The 13,491-nt window shown below is 48.4% G+C and overlaps 4 protein-coding genes across 4 annotated transcripts; 2 read left to right on the top strand and 2 right to left on the bottom strand.

The window, feature by feature from the left end:
- Positions 1–71: 71 nt before the first annotated feature.
- N7462_004083 (uncharacterized protein) lies at positions 72–317 on the top strand (the record flags this gene model as incomplete). The annotated part of the gene is made up of 1 exon (XM_057075809.1): positions 72–317. The coding sequence occupies one exon, from the start codon at positions 72–74 to the stop codon at positions 315–317; it is 246 nt and encodes an 81-aa protein (XP_056935314.1).
- Positions 318–542: 225 nt separating this feature from the next.
- Positions 543–758, bottom strand: N7462_004082 (uncharacterized protein; the record flags this gene model as incomplete). The annotated part of the gene is made up of 1 exon (XM_057075808.1): positions 543–758. One exon carries the CDS (start codon positions 756–758, stop codon positions 543–545), a length of 216 nt encoding a protein of 71 aa, XP_056935313.1.
- Positions 759–2,601: 1,843 nt separating this feature from the next.
- On the bottom strand, positions 2,602–4,172 carry N7462_004081 (uncharacterized protein; the record flags this gene model as incomplete). Its single annotated transcript, XM_057075807.1, has 4 exons — positions 2,602–3,215; positions 3,290–3,636; positions 3,696–3,976; positions 4,041–4,172. The coding sequence occupies 4 exons, from the start codon at positions 4,170–4,172 to the stop codon at positions 2,602–2,604; spliced, it is 1,374 nt and encodes a 457-aa protein (XP_056935312.1).
- A 2,281-nt stretch (positions 4,173–6,453) lies between these two features.
- N7462_004080 (putative NF-X1 finger and helicase domain protein) lies at positions 6,454–12,515 on the top strand (the record flags this gene model as incomplete). The annotated part of the gene is made up of 4 exons (XM_057075806.1): positions 6,454–8,495; positions 8,545–10,831; positions 10,893–12,314; positions 12,393–12,515. 4 exons carry the CDS (start codon positions 6,454–6,456, stop codon positions 12,513–12,515), a joined length of 5,874 nt encoding a protein of 1,957 aa, XP_056935311.1.
- Between the last annotated feature and the right edge of the window lie 976 nt (positions 12,516–13,491).

Raw genomic sequence — 13,491 nt, 5'->3', positions numbered from 1 at the left:
ATCACTACCCCCAACGCTACGACAGACCGTACTATAGGACACGATGGACACGATGAACACGATGGGACACGATGGGCACTCTGGATGCTCTGGATGCTCGGGATACTATTCTTACTACTCTGCCTATTCCTATTCTTACCACTGCGAAACCCGCTGTACTTCGGTCACTGGCGATGCGGGAGCCGCGACACGTCATGTCGGAGACTCCAACACAACTGCGAGCATCACCTGTACGGGATGTCCTCGGACCTTTGTTGCCTGAAACCGAGGAAAACCCCAGCAGATATAGTGATCATCCAGAGTGGGGAGGACTCTGACCCGATGGGTGGTGTCTATCTATACTCTAGGGTATACTATCATGCTCTCTCCCGTTGAGTCCCCGGAGAACCAGGTCCGGAGTATACAAATCCGATCTATCACATCGCTAGGCAATCTTCGAGCCTGCTCCCCTCCCCCAACGCACAGGATGCGAAGCAGAAGACGCTGGAAGGTCCTGTCATAACAGGCCCAGAGAGTTCACCGTCCTAACTAAATCCCAAATCTCACCCTGTCAGTTTACGACTGTCCCCAATGGCGGAGTCACAGCGAGGACCGAAGCATCGAGACAGAGACACACGATCCTCCTCCATCTGGCCCTCTCCCTTGGCTTCTGCTTCCCGGTGGACTCTGCCTGCGGATGGCTGCGGCTCCCACCACTCGGATCCTGCTCGTCCCAGTGGGTTCCCGGTTCCAGCAAATCGACCACACGAACCAACCATTGCCAAGGATAAGGTGTGGTCTGGGCCTCTGGCCCGATCGCCAATCACCGCCCGATCTCGCACTGGGGGCCAGCCCCCAGCGTGCGTCACTAGTGTCTGCCTGGACCCTGGCTTGTGATGGGAAGAAAACAAGAGCGAGAAAATCGGATCTAGACGGGGTCCCATTCAGAAAGGGAGGTGTTGGGGTGGAGGAAGGAGAAAGAGAGAGAGAGAGAGAGGAGATAAATAGGCTCTGTGAGATAACACAAGAACATCAAGGATCGATAGAGTGAATTCTTTGTAGACAGTGGATACTTCAACCAGCAACAACAAACACACTGTTGGTTTCCACTAAGGAGATGTGATTGACAGCCACACGATACTAAATCTATAGAACCCCCCCCCCCCCCCCTCAACTTTGGGCATACCATCACCATCGCCTCATTATCTTACTCTAGCGATCAATGAGGCAGATGTCTCATGTCTAGATCTGGGTCCAAAACTATGCCCTACAGAAAGATGAGAGAGCCTGCTGTTCGCCCCCTCCCCCTTGAGACGTTGACACTGAACCCGGGTAATTTCGCCCCATCCACAGCTGTCAGATTCACCAATGAACGAGTCAGGGAAACGGCACTGATATGTTGGGTACATCCAGTCATGAAGCTTGAAACTATGATTGCGGGAATAAGCACGACAACGGCCAGCCACTCAGACTGCAGCCTGCACCGAATAGGAGGAGATACTACTAACACTGCAGACTTGACGCCCCAGATCCATGACCCTAACACCGGGGCGCGGAGATATAGATCCATAGTACCGGGGCGAATAGATCTCATGTGATGTTTTTCTCTTATCCTTTCTTCACAATCTTTCTTCATGATTATGGTGGGGGAGCGCTATGGCCATCATTCTGTTTCTCACCCGAGCCCGAAGTAGTTTTTTCTTTTTTCAAAAATTTAAACCATCCAACTCATTTCAATACAGTCCGGAATATGGAGTAGATGTAGATGTGGTCCATTTCATGAGACGAGGCGGAAACCCGCATTGCTGTGCTTTCATACCCGACGCAGGCGCAGCAGATGACACAAACCATAGCCACCCTCTTCACTAGCATATTCATAGCTGAGAAAGAAATATCCATCTGCGCTATATTTTTGGTGTGTGACCAACATCGTCGCGTGTTGGGGGCCGAGGCTGCGGGCGTAGTTCAAAAAGGTGATACAGATGTGATGGTTGCCGCGCGGGAGTCCGCTAACGAATCAGACCATTTGCCCACCAAATACACAAGCTCTGGACAAAGGCCGCCTTCGCTGGAAGAACCTGGTCGCTCTGCCCCCACCAACATCGAAGCCCATCGGTCGGCATAGACTGCAAGGGAGAAACACATGGAATCGAGTCGAATCGGGTCGACCACAGAGAACTTGATACATCCATCTGGAACGGGTGGGTTCTGGTGTCAGTGCTCAGCCAAGGGACCAGGGAACCTGAACCAAAGAACCGAGGTGGAACAACGTGGCCGACTAGGCAAGTGCGAAATACCCTTGGAAGAGAAAAATAAATAATAGAATTACAATAGTTAACTAATCTATGACTAATACCCTTGAATCATGATACCATTGACAAGGCTGAGTTTAACTGATTAATCAACCTATCTATACTATGTAGCTCGATCACTCCTCCAGCCAATTCCGGAGATCGACTCTATATCCCGATTTCGAAAGAACTCCGCCACGCTCTGAATAGCGGGCATTGTACGTATTATTGGTTTAGTCTTTTCCTTCGCGGAAGGCCTTGACACTCCATTTTCTCCCCCTAAATTGTCGTCTCTAAGTATTCCCCCATCTATAATTGCAATAGAGTGGCCCTAGTCCTTTCCATCGGAATTCACAACCACCCGCTGTGCCTCCAAGCTACTACTGTCTGTTTGCTCCTCATTCTCAAGCGCGTCGGGTTGTTTCCAGTTGCCAAATACCGCGAGGATTGTGAACGGAATCGTGAACCCCCACAGCGCAAAGCCCAATATCATCTGATTCAAATTTGGCCAATGGGTTGCTCCTACGGCGTAGGCAATGGTACTGCCAATAGATTCCCACGATCGCAGAATCCCAGTTGTTCTCGCGATATCGCCGTCTCCCTGGGCCCCCTTGATTTCAGCCATCAGCCAATAGATGTAAGTCTGTAGCACCTCGTAGAAGAACTTGAAGAACATATAGACGGTGAATGCCGAGTTGAAGAAGGAGCCGTCGCCCAAGTCAAAGGTAGGCGGGTCGGCCATGCGAGAGAGTTTTGTCTGAACCACGGCATTCCACGTCCAGGCCGCGGTGACGAAGACGAGAACAAATATATACACGGCTTTAGATCTGGTTTCACGAGAGAAATACTTCAGATCCAAAATGAAGCCCGTTGTCAGATTGCCTGCAGCACCAACTACAGCCGTCAAAAAGGAGGCAAGGGCCCTGGACCGAACGGTAAAATATGCTGGTCACATCATATTAGCTCTGTTACCGAGGCGAGGATCATTCACGAGAAAAGAGAAAAGGAGAGGACCATACTGGTCAAATAGTTTCCTTGGTAAGTTGTACCAAACTGCCCAGCAAGAAAGACTGGAATGAGGAGCAGTATGTATTTGTTCGTGACTTGCTTCCAGATGGCGTGGGCTTCGATTCTGAAATTTGTCTTCTTCATGTAGGGGATTTTGGTGCCATTGCTTCGGATGACCTTTTTGGGCTGTGACAGAAACAATGCGAGCGGAGCTCCAAGGGATGAGATGGCAACAAGCCCTAGGTATGTTCTATAGGTGACCTTCCCAGCGTGTGCCGTGTTGATATTGAGAGCGAGAGATATTGCTCCTCCAACAAGCGGTCCCATCTGCCGGATACCCATCCAAATTGCGACATACCTATGATGAAGGTTATTCGAAAAGAAAACTTAATTGAATAGGTTATAGTGTTCGCCTACCGTCCTCTTTTCTCCTGTTCTGGATATCCCACCGCAATGGCAGCCTCGCTAGCCCAGAGCAGCGAGGCTCCAATCCCGCAAAGCGCGGCCCCCAATAAGAGAAACCACTGGTTTCCATAGCGATTATTGCAGTATAAACCAGCCGCATATGGAGTATAGAAGGCGGCTCCGATGACTAAAGTCCATTTCGCCGTGATTTTGTTGGTTACACCCCCGGCAATAAAACAGCCGACAGACATGAGGCCATACGTCAAAGCATTGGCGGCATTGTTCAGAAAAGGCTGGATCATATGTTAGCAATGTAATGGCACAACCCCCTTATGCTTCTTCCGAAAGGTAACCTACGCTCGCATTTCCGCCAGCTCCAAGATTGTTAAGGGCGGTCCAAATTCCAGGTTCGCAAAATGCAACCAGTCCCACGATTATGATCTGAAATAGACATGACCGGTAGAACCGGATGACACCATCGAAACCCATTATCAAACTGCCCGGTATTTTCACAGATTCACAGCTCTATGATAATTGTCCCGAATCGAGTCTCAAGTCGGGTTCTTAATTCATTTGCAAGGAAGCACGTCAGGACCCATCACGATCGCGACCCCTCATGTTTACCCTTCAGTTCTGCCGTTCGGACCCCGACACAGCTTAGTTCATAGTCCAACTCTAGAAAGGCATCTAGCTTTCTGACATACAGCGGCCTCAAGATGCAAAATAATCCAGTTCAGGGCTACCGGGACTCCATAACGGAAGTCTAACGCGCAACGCCCAGCGTCTGCGTGGGGGTCTGTCCTATGAACGATTCAGTCTCGAAGCACGCAATGCTCCACACCAATGATAACTTGGTTTAGAAGCAGGCAATCCATAACACAATGGCCCCCGCCTCTTCTCTGAAAAGTCTGGGCTTTTCCCTGGATGCCCTACACATAATATTTGCAGCCTTCGGATTCGGCCGAGAAATGCGACGTTCGTGACTGTCTTTCAAGGGAAATTTCAAGGATAAAGGATATGCTGTCCTCAAGACAAAGTTTCAAAACATACTGATTTATCTGAGATCACTGTACTGAAGTTTTAAGAACGGATCTGATTTGTTTAGGGGATAAGACACGGGTCTTATCGACAAATTGCAACTTAAATTTTAAGTGACACGCTCTTGCAGGGATTTCAAAAGTTTACTGCACCAAGCAAGGAACATGAGTTTCATTCAAACTACAATACTTAATTAGAGGCGATCTAATGCTGAAATTTAATTTCACAAAATAATTTTGGTCAACTTCCTAAAAAACAATCTAAATGTAAACGAATGATCATTAGACATAGAATTGAAGTCAATAATAGAATCATCGCTCCCATATGATAGTTGATATTCAGCAGAACAGATGCGGAATACGCATTAGTTTCATTTGCTGTTTTTATCGAGCAGTAAAATGGAGCAAATGGGGGTAGCGGGGTAAAAATGCAGAATTCTATCCCAGAAAGACTTAGGTCTGGTAGTGGGAGATATGTTGTCCATTCAAGATTAGGATCACGTTGTAACAATACTGCTAAGAACATTCTATTAAGCCATACCGTTCCAAAACTATCTTATACTAGCCCGAATGAAAAGTCTGAAAAGTCTGGTGCCAGCCACGACCGGGAGGCGACTATGATTGAACCAGCCTAGTCGATATTCAACTGCTTCATAAGCCACATGTACACAGGATAACTAACTAACTAGTAGACAGTGATAAGTAACGAGCTTAAACGCCAGAACCGGGTCGCGTTTTCAAACCGCCAAACAACCATGACCAATCAGGCCTCTAGATAATCATCAGTTCCCCACTGTCCCTGTGTTCGAGGGCCATCTCCAGAAATTCAAGAATCCTTCAAGTTTACGGTTCAGAACAACTTCATTCAAAACCTCGGCTCTTCAAATCTGTCCATGTTATAAGGCTACTTAAAAGGGCAGTCCTCTCCCGCTCTAACATAAGCATGCGAGAAAGCTCATCTTTCGAAATCTGCTTTGCGTGGCTTGAATCACGCATAGCCAATTTCAGCCCATTACCTATGCAGTTTCAGAACTCGCAATCAGAAATTCCCAGTTCGAGACAGGTAGCAGCCCAAAAGATAAGCTGTAGGAAGATGAGCCTCTACAAAATGCCATGATATTCTTTCTCCGTACCTACATTGGACAATCTGGCTTGAGCTAGGACATGGTACTGGGTATGGCAAGCTCAATCAATTCTAGATGGGGTTATGTCTTGGCGATAACGATTACAACCACCACTCTAGGCCAGTCAACCAATCGAGCCATCATCCTAAGTGATAGTTTATCGTACGGTTTTTTATTTACTCAAGCACGACGCGAAGACTAAGATGAACTCTGTTCTGCCCCTAAAACCAAAACTACGCGGACGATGAACGACGGGAATCCCATCTCATGATTTGGCACCTCCCACCAACCATCTCATCCTCCTTGCCAAATTTGAACCAAAAAAGTGAGCGGAGATAAAGCAAGTATTAGAATACTGCAAGTGAAGAGATCTTGAAAGAGGGGTGATGCAGGTATGAGTTGTCCTGCAAGACCTTAGGACACGTCAGTTTTACAAAGTACAAGGCCGTCTTACGTCCATATCATCAAAGAGGATACCTGCTTGGCGTATTCTAGATCGTCATTCCCTCCTCCAGACAATCACTTCCACCTATCCATCCGTCCAGCCTTGATTATACTGCTTTAAGGATCACCAGAGCTAAAGATTCTACAGCCTTGTGTCCTTTCACGATGGCGCACCGCGAAAATTGGCGATCTCCGGGCAAAAGAAGCAACCGAGGAGGACTCAATGCCTTCAGAAAGCGCAGTCAGGCGGAAACATTCTGTGTGCACTTTCAACGTGGCAGGTGCCACTACGGTGAGAGGTGCAGATTCTCGCACGACGTGAATAAGGCTTCCGACTTCAAGGCAGACCCGGCTGCATACCATCCCACAACCAATGATCTGGACGCTCGGAATCAATACTTCGACTGGAAGAGACTTCTTAGAAATGGGATTTTAGGGTCTAGATATTCTCGGAGGGAACATCAAGAGATCGTTGAATTCTGGAACGGGGCTCTTGAAATTCTTGAAAGCGACCACAGAGAGAATCATCAGTTCCTCGCTAAAGATCTCGTGGACGACAATCTTCATGGATATGAGTTTATCCTCGCAACTGCAGATGCAGACAATCCAGAGGGAGTGCGACCTATTCCAACTTACGACACGCAATTTCTTAAAGTTATTACCCATCCTTCTCTCCTGAACTGTCTTTCTGTCGATTCATTTGTTGGCACTCTGTACACATCCTTTGGTGGAACGAATGGAGATCGAGCAATCAGATATCTGAGAAGTGTTTGCCGGAGCCTGCTAAGTAAAGGTGAAGAGACCAGTGAAAATGTGCCGATCATCTCTCTGGACACGATGAAGTTACTGCTGAATACCCTGTACCAGCTTTTGTCGAGAGTCCGACGCGCTCGATTCCACGATGAAATTCCCGCACTGCTTGACCTAATCCGCGACGTGGCCTCCAAAATTGCTGAAACATGCTCGAAGGCCGACTTTGACGGCCTTGAAAGCAGAATAGAAGTCATGCAGAGCCTGATCTCTAGCGCAAACCGCAAACTTTATACACCCAGGGCGCATGAGGAGAATCCCCAGGAGAGTGGATCAGCCCTGTCGTCTTTTCCGCTGGATATGCAAACACCTGGTGGGAGACACGACAACGACCTTGCAGAAATCTCTCAAGTTCAGATCCTTCCTACCCATGGAGAGATTGTCAGCGGCAATTCAGAATATCTACCTTCTACCAACTTCCTTCAGCCGCACTTTCTCCCTGACCCTTTGCAAAGATACATTGACTCAACATTCCGACTCCTGCGCCATGATATCTTCGGCTCAGCCAAAGATGTCCTTCGAGATCTGCTACAGCAGAATGATTTGACACGATTTTCATATTTCTCAAGCAAAGATAGCGGGGCACATCTCTATCTGGGAGCACAGGTCCCCCAAATATTTATCAATGAGAGAAAGGAGCTCGAAGCGACCGTGTCCTTTGCTACTCCACCACAAGTCCGCAAAAAGACATCCAACGAGCAATGCAGATGGTGGCAAGACTCCAACCGACTAGAGGAAGGAAGCCTAGTGTGTTTCTTGACGTCCCAAGAAACTCACAGGAGGCTTATTTTCCTCGAGGTCACTGTGAAGAATGCTTCTAAGGACCGAGCGCACCAGAACAAGAGTAGTCTTGTTTCTGATAAATTTCCACCTAGTATTACGGTCAAGCTTGCGACATGCCTACAACAAGAACTGATCCTCCTGGCCCGGCTTTACAGCAAGAAGCTTACCGGTATCCTGGTCGACTTCCATGGCTTGATCCCTGCCACGTTTGCCCCTATCCTGAAAAACCTTCAACGAATCCAACGCGAAGGAGAGTTGGCATTCCAAAAATGGATTTTGCCAGGCCGTAAGGAGGATGATGATGGCCACAGCATACCACCACCGGCATACGCGCGCAAACCAGGATTTATCTTTCCTCTGACTTCGATCACAACTGTTGGAGCCGAAAAGGTTGCATTAGACCCGGGTACCCCCGAGTCTATTGACCTCTTGAAACTGCAAACTCAAACTGGTCTCGACCATGGCCAGTGTCAGGGACTTATCGCGGCTCTCACACGAGAGTATGCCCTTATCCAAGGCCCACCGGGCACCGGAAAGTCCTATTTGGGTGTTAAGCTTGTTCAAGTTCTCCTTGAGATCAAGGAAAAGGCAAAGCTAGGCCCAATTCTTGTGATGTAAGTACTGATTTCATGCCTTCTTGAACTTTACTTACAGGGATTAAAGCTGCTATACCAACCATGCCTTGGACCAGTTTTTAAAGCATCTTCTTGATGTTGGTATCCAGAAAATTATACGCATTGGTGGCCGCAGTCAGGCCACTGAGCTTGAAGGCAAGAACCTTCGCGTTGTCAGTAAAGGCATTGGGAAGACGAGGGTAGAGTCGCAAACCCTCGGCATGTCCTACGGGAGACTTGAGGACTGCATGAAGAACGCTGGATATGCAATGAAACCTCTACACCAGTCTCAAAAAGGCCTGTCTTGGGCCGCGATGGAGCATTTCTTGCACCAAAAATGGCCCATTATACATAAACAACTGGAGCGACCAGACACGGAAGGATTCACAACTGTTACTGATGATAAATTACTCAACTGGCTTGGAGCCAAATCGATGCAAACCCTGAAAGACCAGAATGAGAGTGAAGTTGACGATGTGCGCTTGGAAGGCCTCACACGCGCTGCGAAGGAAAATATTCACAGTCTCTCGATACCGGAACGCCGGATTCTTGCATTGAGCTGGTTTAAACAGTGGCAGGAAACCAAAACCGCTTCGCTTTTCGAGGCTCTTGATCGCGCTGCAAATCTTCGCGGGGACATTAATGCAGTCCATGAAGAGGTCAACCGCCGTACCTTGATTCAAGCAGACGTAGTAGGAATCACAACCACAGCCCTTGCACGCCATATCGAGACACTGCGACGAGTAGGAACAAAGGTCATTATATGCGAGGAAGCAGCTGAGGTAATGGAAGCCCACGTCATCTCAGCCCTCATGCCAGGAGTTGAACACTTCATTCAGATTGGGGATCATCGACAGTTGCGACCACAGATTCAAAATCATTCACTTAGTCTTGAAACATCCACAGGAAGGACATGGCAGCTAGACAGAAGCCAGTTTGAGAGACGCGCTGTCGGTGAGCCAGGTCTCAAGCCAGCCCCTGTTGCACAGCTCAATGTACAGCGAAGAATGAGACCTGAGATCTCGCAACTTATCAGGAGGGTCTATCCAAAACTAGAGGATCATGAAAGCGTGGTGAATCTACCCAATGTTGTTGGAATGCGGAACAACCTCTTTTGGCTGGACCATCGATGCGATGAAGATTCAAGGGATGACGGCAGCCGTGTGAAGTCTCATAGCAACCAGTGGGAAGTCGATATGGCTACTGCTCTTGTTCGGCATCTTGTTCGGCAGGGAGAGTACAAGAGCACGGATATTGCCCTCTTGACACCCTATACCGGGCAGCTGCGGAAGCTCAGGGCATCACTATCCAATGATTTCGAAATCTGTCTCAGCGAGCGGGACTTGGAGACTCTGGCCGCGGACGGGCTTGAGAAGTTTGAAGATGAATATCTCGAGTCAAATGGCCGCAAGTCACTCGAGAAGAAGACGTTGCTCCAGACGGTCCGTCTTGCTACCGTCGACAATTTCCAAGGCGAGGAGGCAAAGGTGATCGTTGTCTCTCTAGTCCGCAGCAACTCAAAGCGCAAGGTTGGCTTCCTACGCACCGAAAACCGCATCAACGTGCTCCTCAGTCGAGCTCAGCACGGCATGTATCTCATTGGAAATACTGAAACATACCTCTATGTCCCAATGTGGGCCGACGTCCACTCTCAGCTCGCCCGTGCGAATGCAGTCGGCACGGAGTTGGCTCTCTGTTGTCCTCGCCACTCGGACACGCCTATTCTCTGTTATGAACCCCACGACTTTGAGAGGAAGAGCCCTGAAGGTGGGTGCAGCCTCCCGTGTACCCGTCGACTCGAGCCATGTGGTCATCAATGCCAGGCCAAGTGCCATTCAGCGGTCATGCACGATGGCTTTGCATGTGGAAAACCTTGCCCACGTATCCGATCAACCTGTGAGCACGAGTGTCCCAAGCTTTGTGGTGAAGATTGTGGTCCTTGCATGGCGAAGATTCAAGACGTGGAGCTTCCTTGTGGTCATATCAAGAAATCGGTCTTTTGCCATCAGATGCCTAACTTGAAAGTCATCAAATGCGACGTCGGGGTCGAAAAATATGTTCCAAAATGTGGCCATACAATTCAAGTTGGATGTTTCAAAGATGTAACGTCCCCAATCTTCCGTTGCCCTAGGCCATGCACCGGCATTCTCAGCTGTGGCCACAATTGCAGCGATTGCTGCGGAAATTGTCTCAAGGAAGTCCACGATGGAAGCAGAGTATTTGAGCACCCGAAGTGCACGAAAAGATGTGACCGCCCTCACGGCGTTTGCAATCATAGGTGTCCTAAGATATGTCATAATGGGGAAAGCTGTGGTTACTGCGAGGCAAAATGCGAAGTAAGAGTCCCTAGAATCCATCATCTGGTCATCGTATTGGAAATATTAATCATATTTACAGGTTAGATGCTCACACTCAGCATGCGACTTGACCTGCGGAAAGGCATGTGCACCATGCATCGAGAGATGCACCTGGTCCTGCAAACACCAAGGCTCCTGCTCAATGCCTTGCGCGGCAATATGCGACCGGCTTCCTTGCGATGAGCGATGCACTAAGATTCTTAAATGCGGCCATCAATGCCCGAGCCTCTGCGGGGAAGACTGTCCAAATAATCTGTGTCAAGAGTGCGGCGACAAGGGAGACGCCCGTGTTGACTTCCTTGAATGGAAAACGTATTCTGAAATCAGTCTCGATGAAACTCCTATCGTCGTGCTTGGATGCGGCCATTTCTTTACCAGTGAGTCGGTTGATGGATTGGTTGGCCTGGATGAAGTATACACGAGAGATAAAGATGGAAATTTCGACGGTCTCCGAGATGTCTCTTCTTCACTTGCCAATGTCATACCATCGTGCCCGGACTGTAAGCAGCCAATTCGCCAGTTTGTGACGAAACGTTACAATCGTGTTATCAACCGTGCCGTTATGGATGAGACTTGGAAGCGGTTCCTTATCAAGGGTCGCACAGACCTGGAAGGGCTTGAATCGCGTCTGAACGACATTGAAGACAAGCTCAACTCTAAGCGAGCCACTGTAGATGTGGATGACACTAAATCACAGCTTGAAGCACGATATGCAGCCTGTGCACGCCTCGCGAGGGAGGCTTTAGCTCTCAGCAAAGCCATGGAGGCCGAGAATCAGCCGATGAAACGGCTCACGGATGCGATTGCCATCTACCAGAAGTCATCAGGGGACGAATTAACCTCCCTCTCAGCCCGAATGGAGGCGATGAATATGACAACACGGGAATCCGATAACCAAATTACCCTTGGCGCACGGTTAATTTACATCAAGTCAAAGGAAGTCATGCTGAGCGATGCCTTTAGAGTGATAGATTCAAGCGGAAAATCTGCAACACTACCACGGCTAAGCCTCGCCAAACCATCATCAACCTTGATTCAAGCTCTGAAGGATTGCCGAGACTTGATAACTCAAGCCAATGAAGGAAACTTCTCCCGCATCGTCATCACGGCGACCGTCTCATTCGCCAAGATCGCCCAGCTGGACGCGTGGTATCACCGCTCCCATCGAGGAGAAACAACAAGCGATCTACATCTCAAAGGAAAAAAGGGTCTAGAAAAGCTCGAAGATCGCTTTCAAACCACCCGCGATCTCCTCGTCGATGCGTTGAAACTATGCGACGAACTGAAGAACTGTCCTGAGCTCCAACAAAAGGTCCAGGAGATGGTCCGCCTCTATGAGGGAACACGATACGAAACAGTCACTTTAGAAGAACTCCAATCAATCAAGACGGCCATGGTCAGTGGGCGAGGAGGAATCGCGACTCACTCTGGGCACTGGTACAATTGCGTCAACGGGCATCCGGTGAGTAAACTTCCCATTCCTCAAATTGTCCCAAGTTACCTTTGACGAGCCAAATGAGCTAAATAACTTTTTCTGTAGTTTGCTATTGGAGAGTGCGGTATGCCGATGGAGCAAGCTAGATGCCCTGAATGTGGAGCACCTATTGGAGGTCAAAATCACACAGCCGTTGAGGGCGTTTCTCGAGCGCGGGAAATGGAGTAGATGGAAACCATATTGTGTTTCGATTATGGTAGGATAATACATGTTTTCTTTTCTTTCCCTGATACTGCACACGAATCTACACTCAAATGTTTTAAGACAGTTTATCAAGCGTCTGTACCTTACCCTAGCCTAAACATTGCCCAGGTCTACTAGTATATGGCGAGGTATTCGCCCAAGACAATCGATCCAGTCTCGCGCCTTCATAGCGTTACAATAAAGTAGAGTAGAAGAAGAGTTGCAGCTCTCTGGAGCCCTCGCAGCAGGATATTCTTCTTGTGTAAGCCGAAAATCACATCAAAAAGGCAGAGAAACGTCGACGATGTTTTCAATGTTATGGCAACACCCATCTTCATATTCATCGCTGGACGCAGAGGTATAGCGAATACAAGTCGACTCTACGACACTTTCGAGAGAAGCACCTGCAGAATCGAAGGTGTCATATGCGTAACAAAGATCTGCTACATGAGATGCATCTTCGCAGGCATTCAGAAGTTCATCGCCTCAGCACTGAACGGAATTACTACGCTAAAGAAGATACGGGATCGGACATTGATACCGATTAATTGGAAAGCTTACAGGTTTCCTGTTGAATTGAAGAACAATCATCTTTTTCCTTAGCTCGAGAACAATCAACTTTGGATCCTTTTAATAATTTCCGTGATAGTGCTCTAGTTTCTAACTTCCTTATCTGGAGATAAGTTCTGTTTGATATATGCTCATCGTATTGAGAAACTCCTTTTAAGTCCTGCTTACCTTCTTATCTATAATATTCATGGAGATAAAGAACGGGCCCATAAAACGATAGTCTTCCTGCTCGAGTGGGGCTGGGAATGTTTCCCAAACAGGCTCGAGGGGTCGCATTTTCAAACCGCTAAATACCCGTGTCCAATCAGCCTCTTCCAGAGAACCACAAGTTCCCCACTATCGTGTGGCCGAGGGTCTACTTGGGTTCAAGAATACTTTCAAGTTCGCGATT

This window comes from Penicillium macrosclerotiorum, assembly GCF_028827735.1.
Source record: "Penicillium macrosclerotiorum strain IBT 26536 chromosome Unknown utg000003l_segment0_segment0, whole genome shotgun sequence".
NCBI lineage: Eukaryota > Fungi > Ascomycota > Eurotiomycetes > Eurotiales > Aspergillaceae > Penicillium > Penicillium macrosclerotiorum.
The sequence above is the reverse complement of the archived record's forward strand: the minus strand, read 5'-3'. Positions and strand labels throughout refer to the sequence as shown.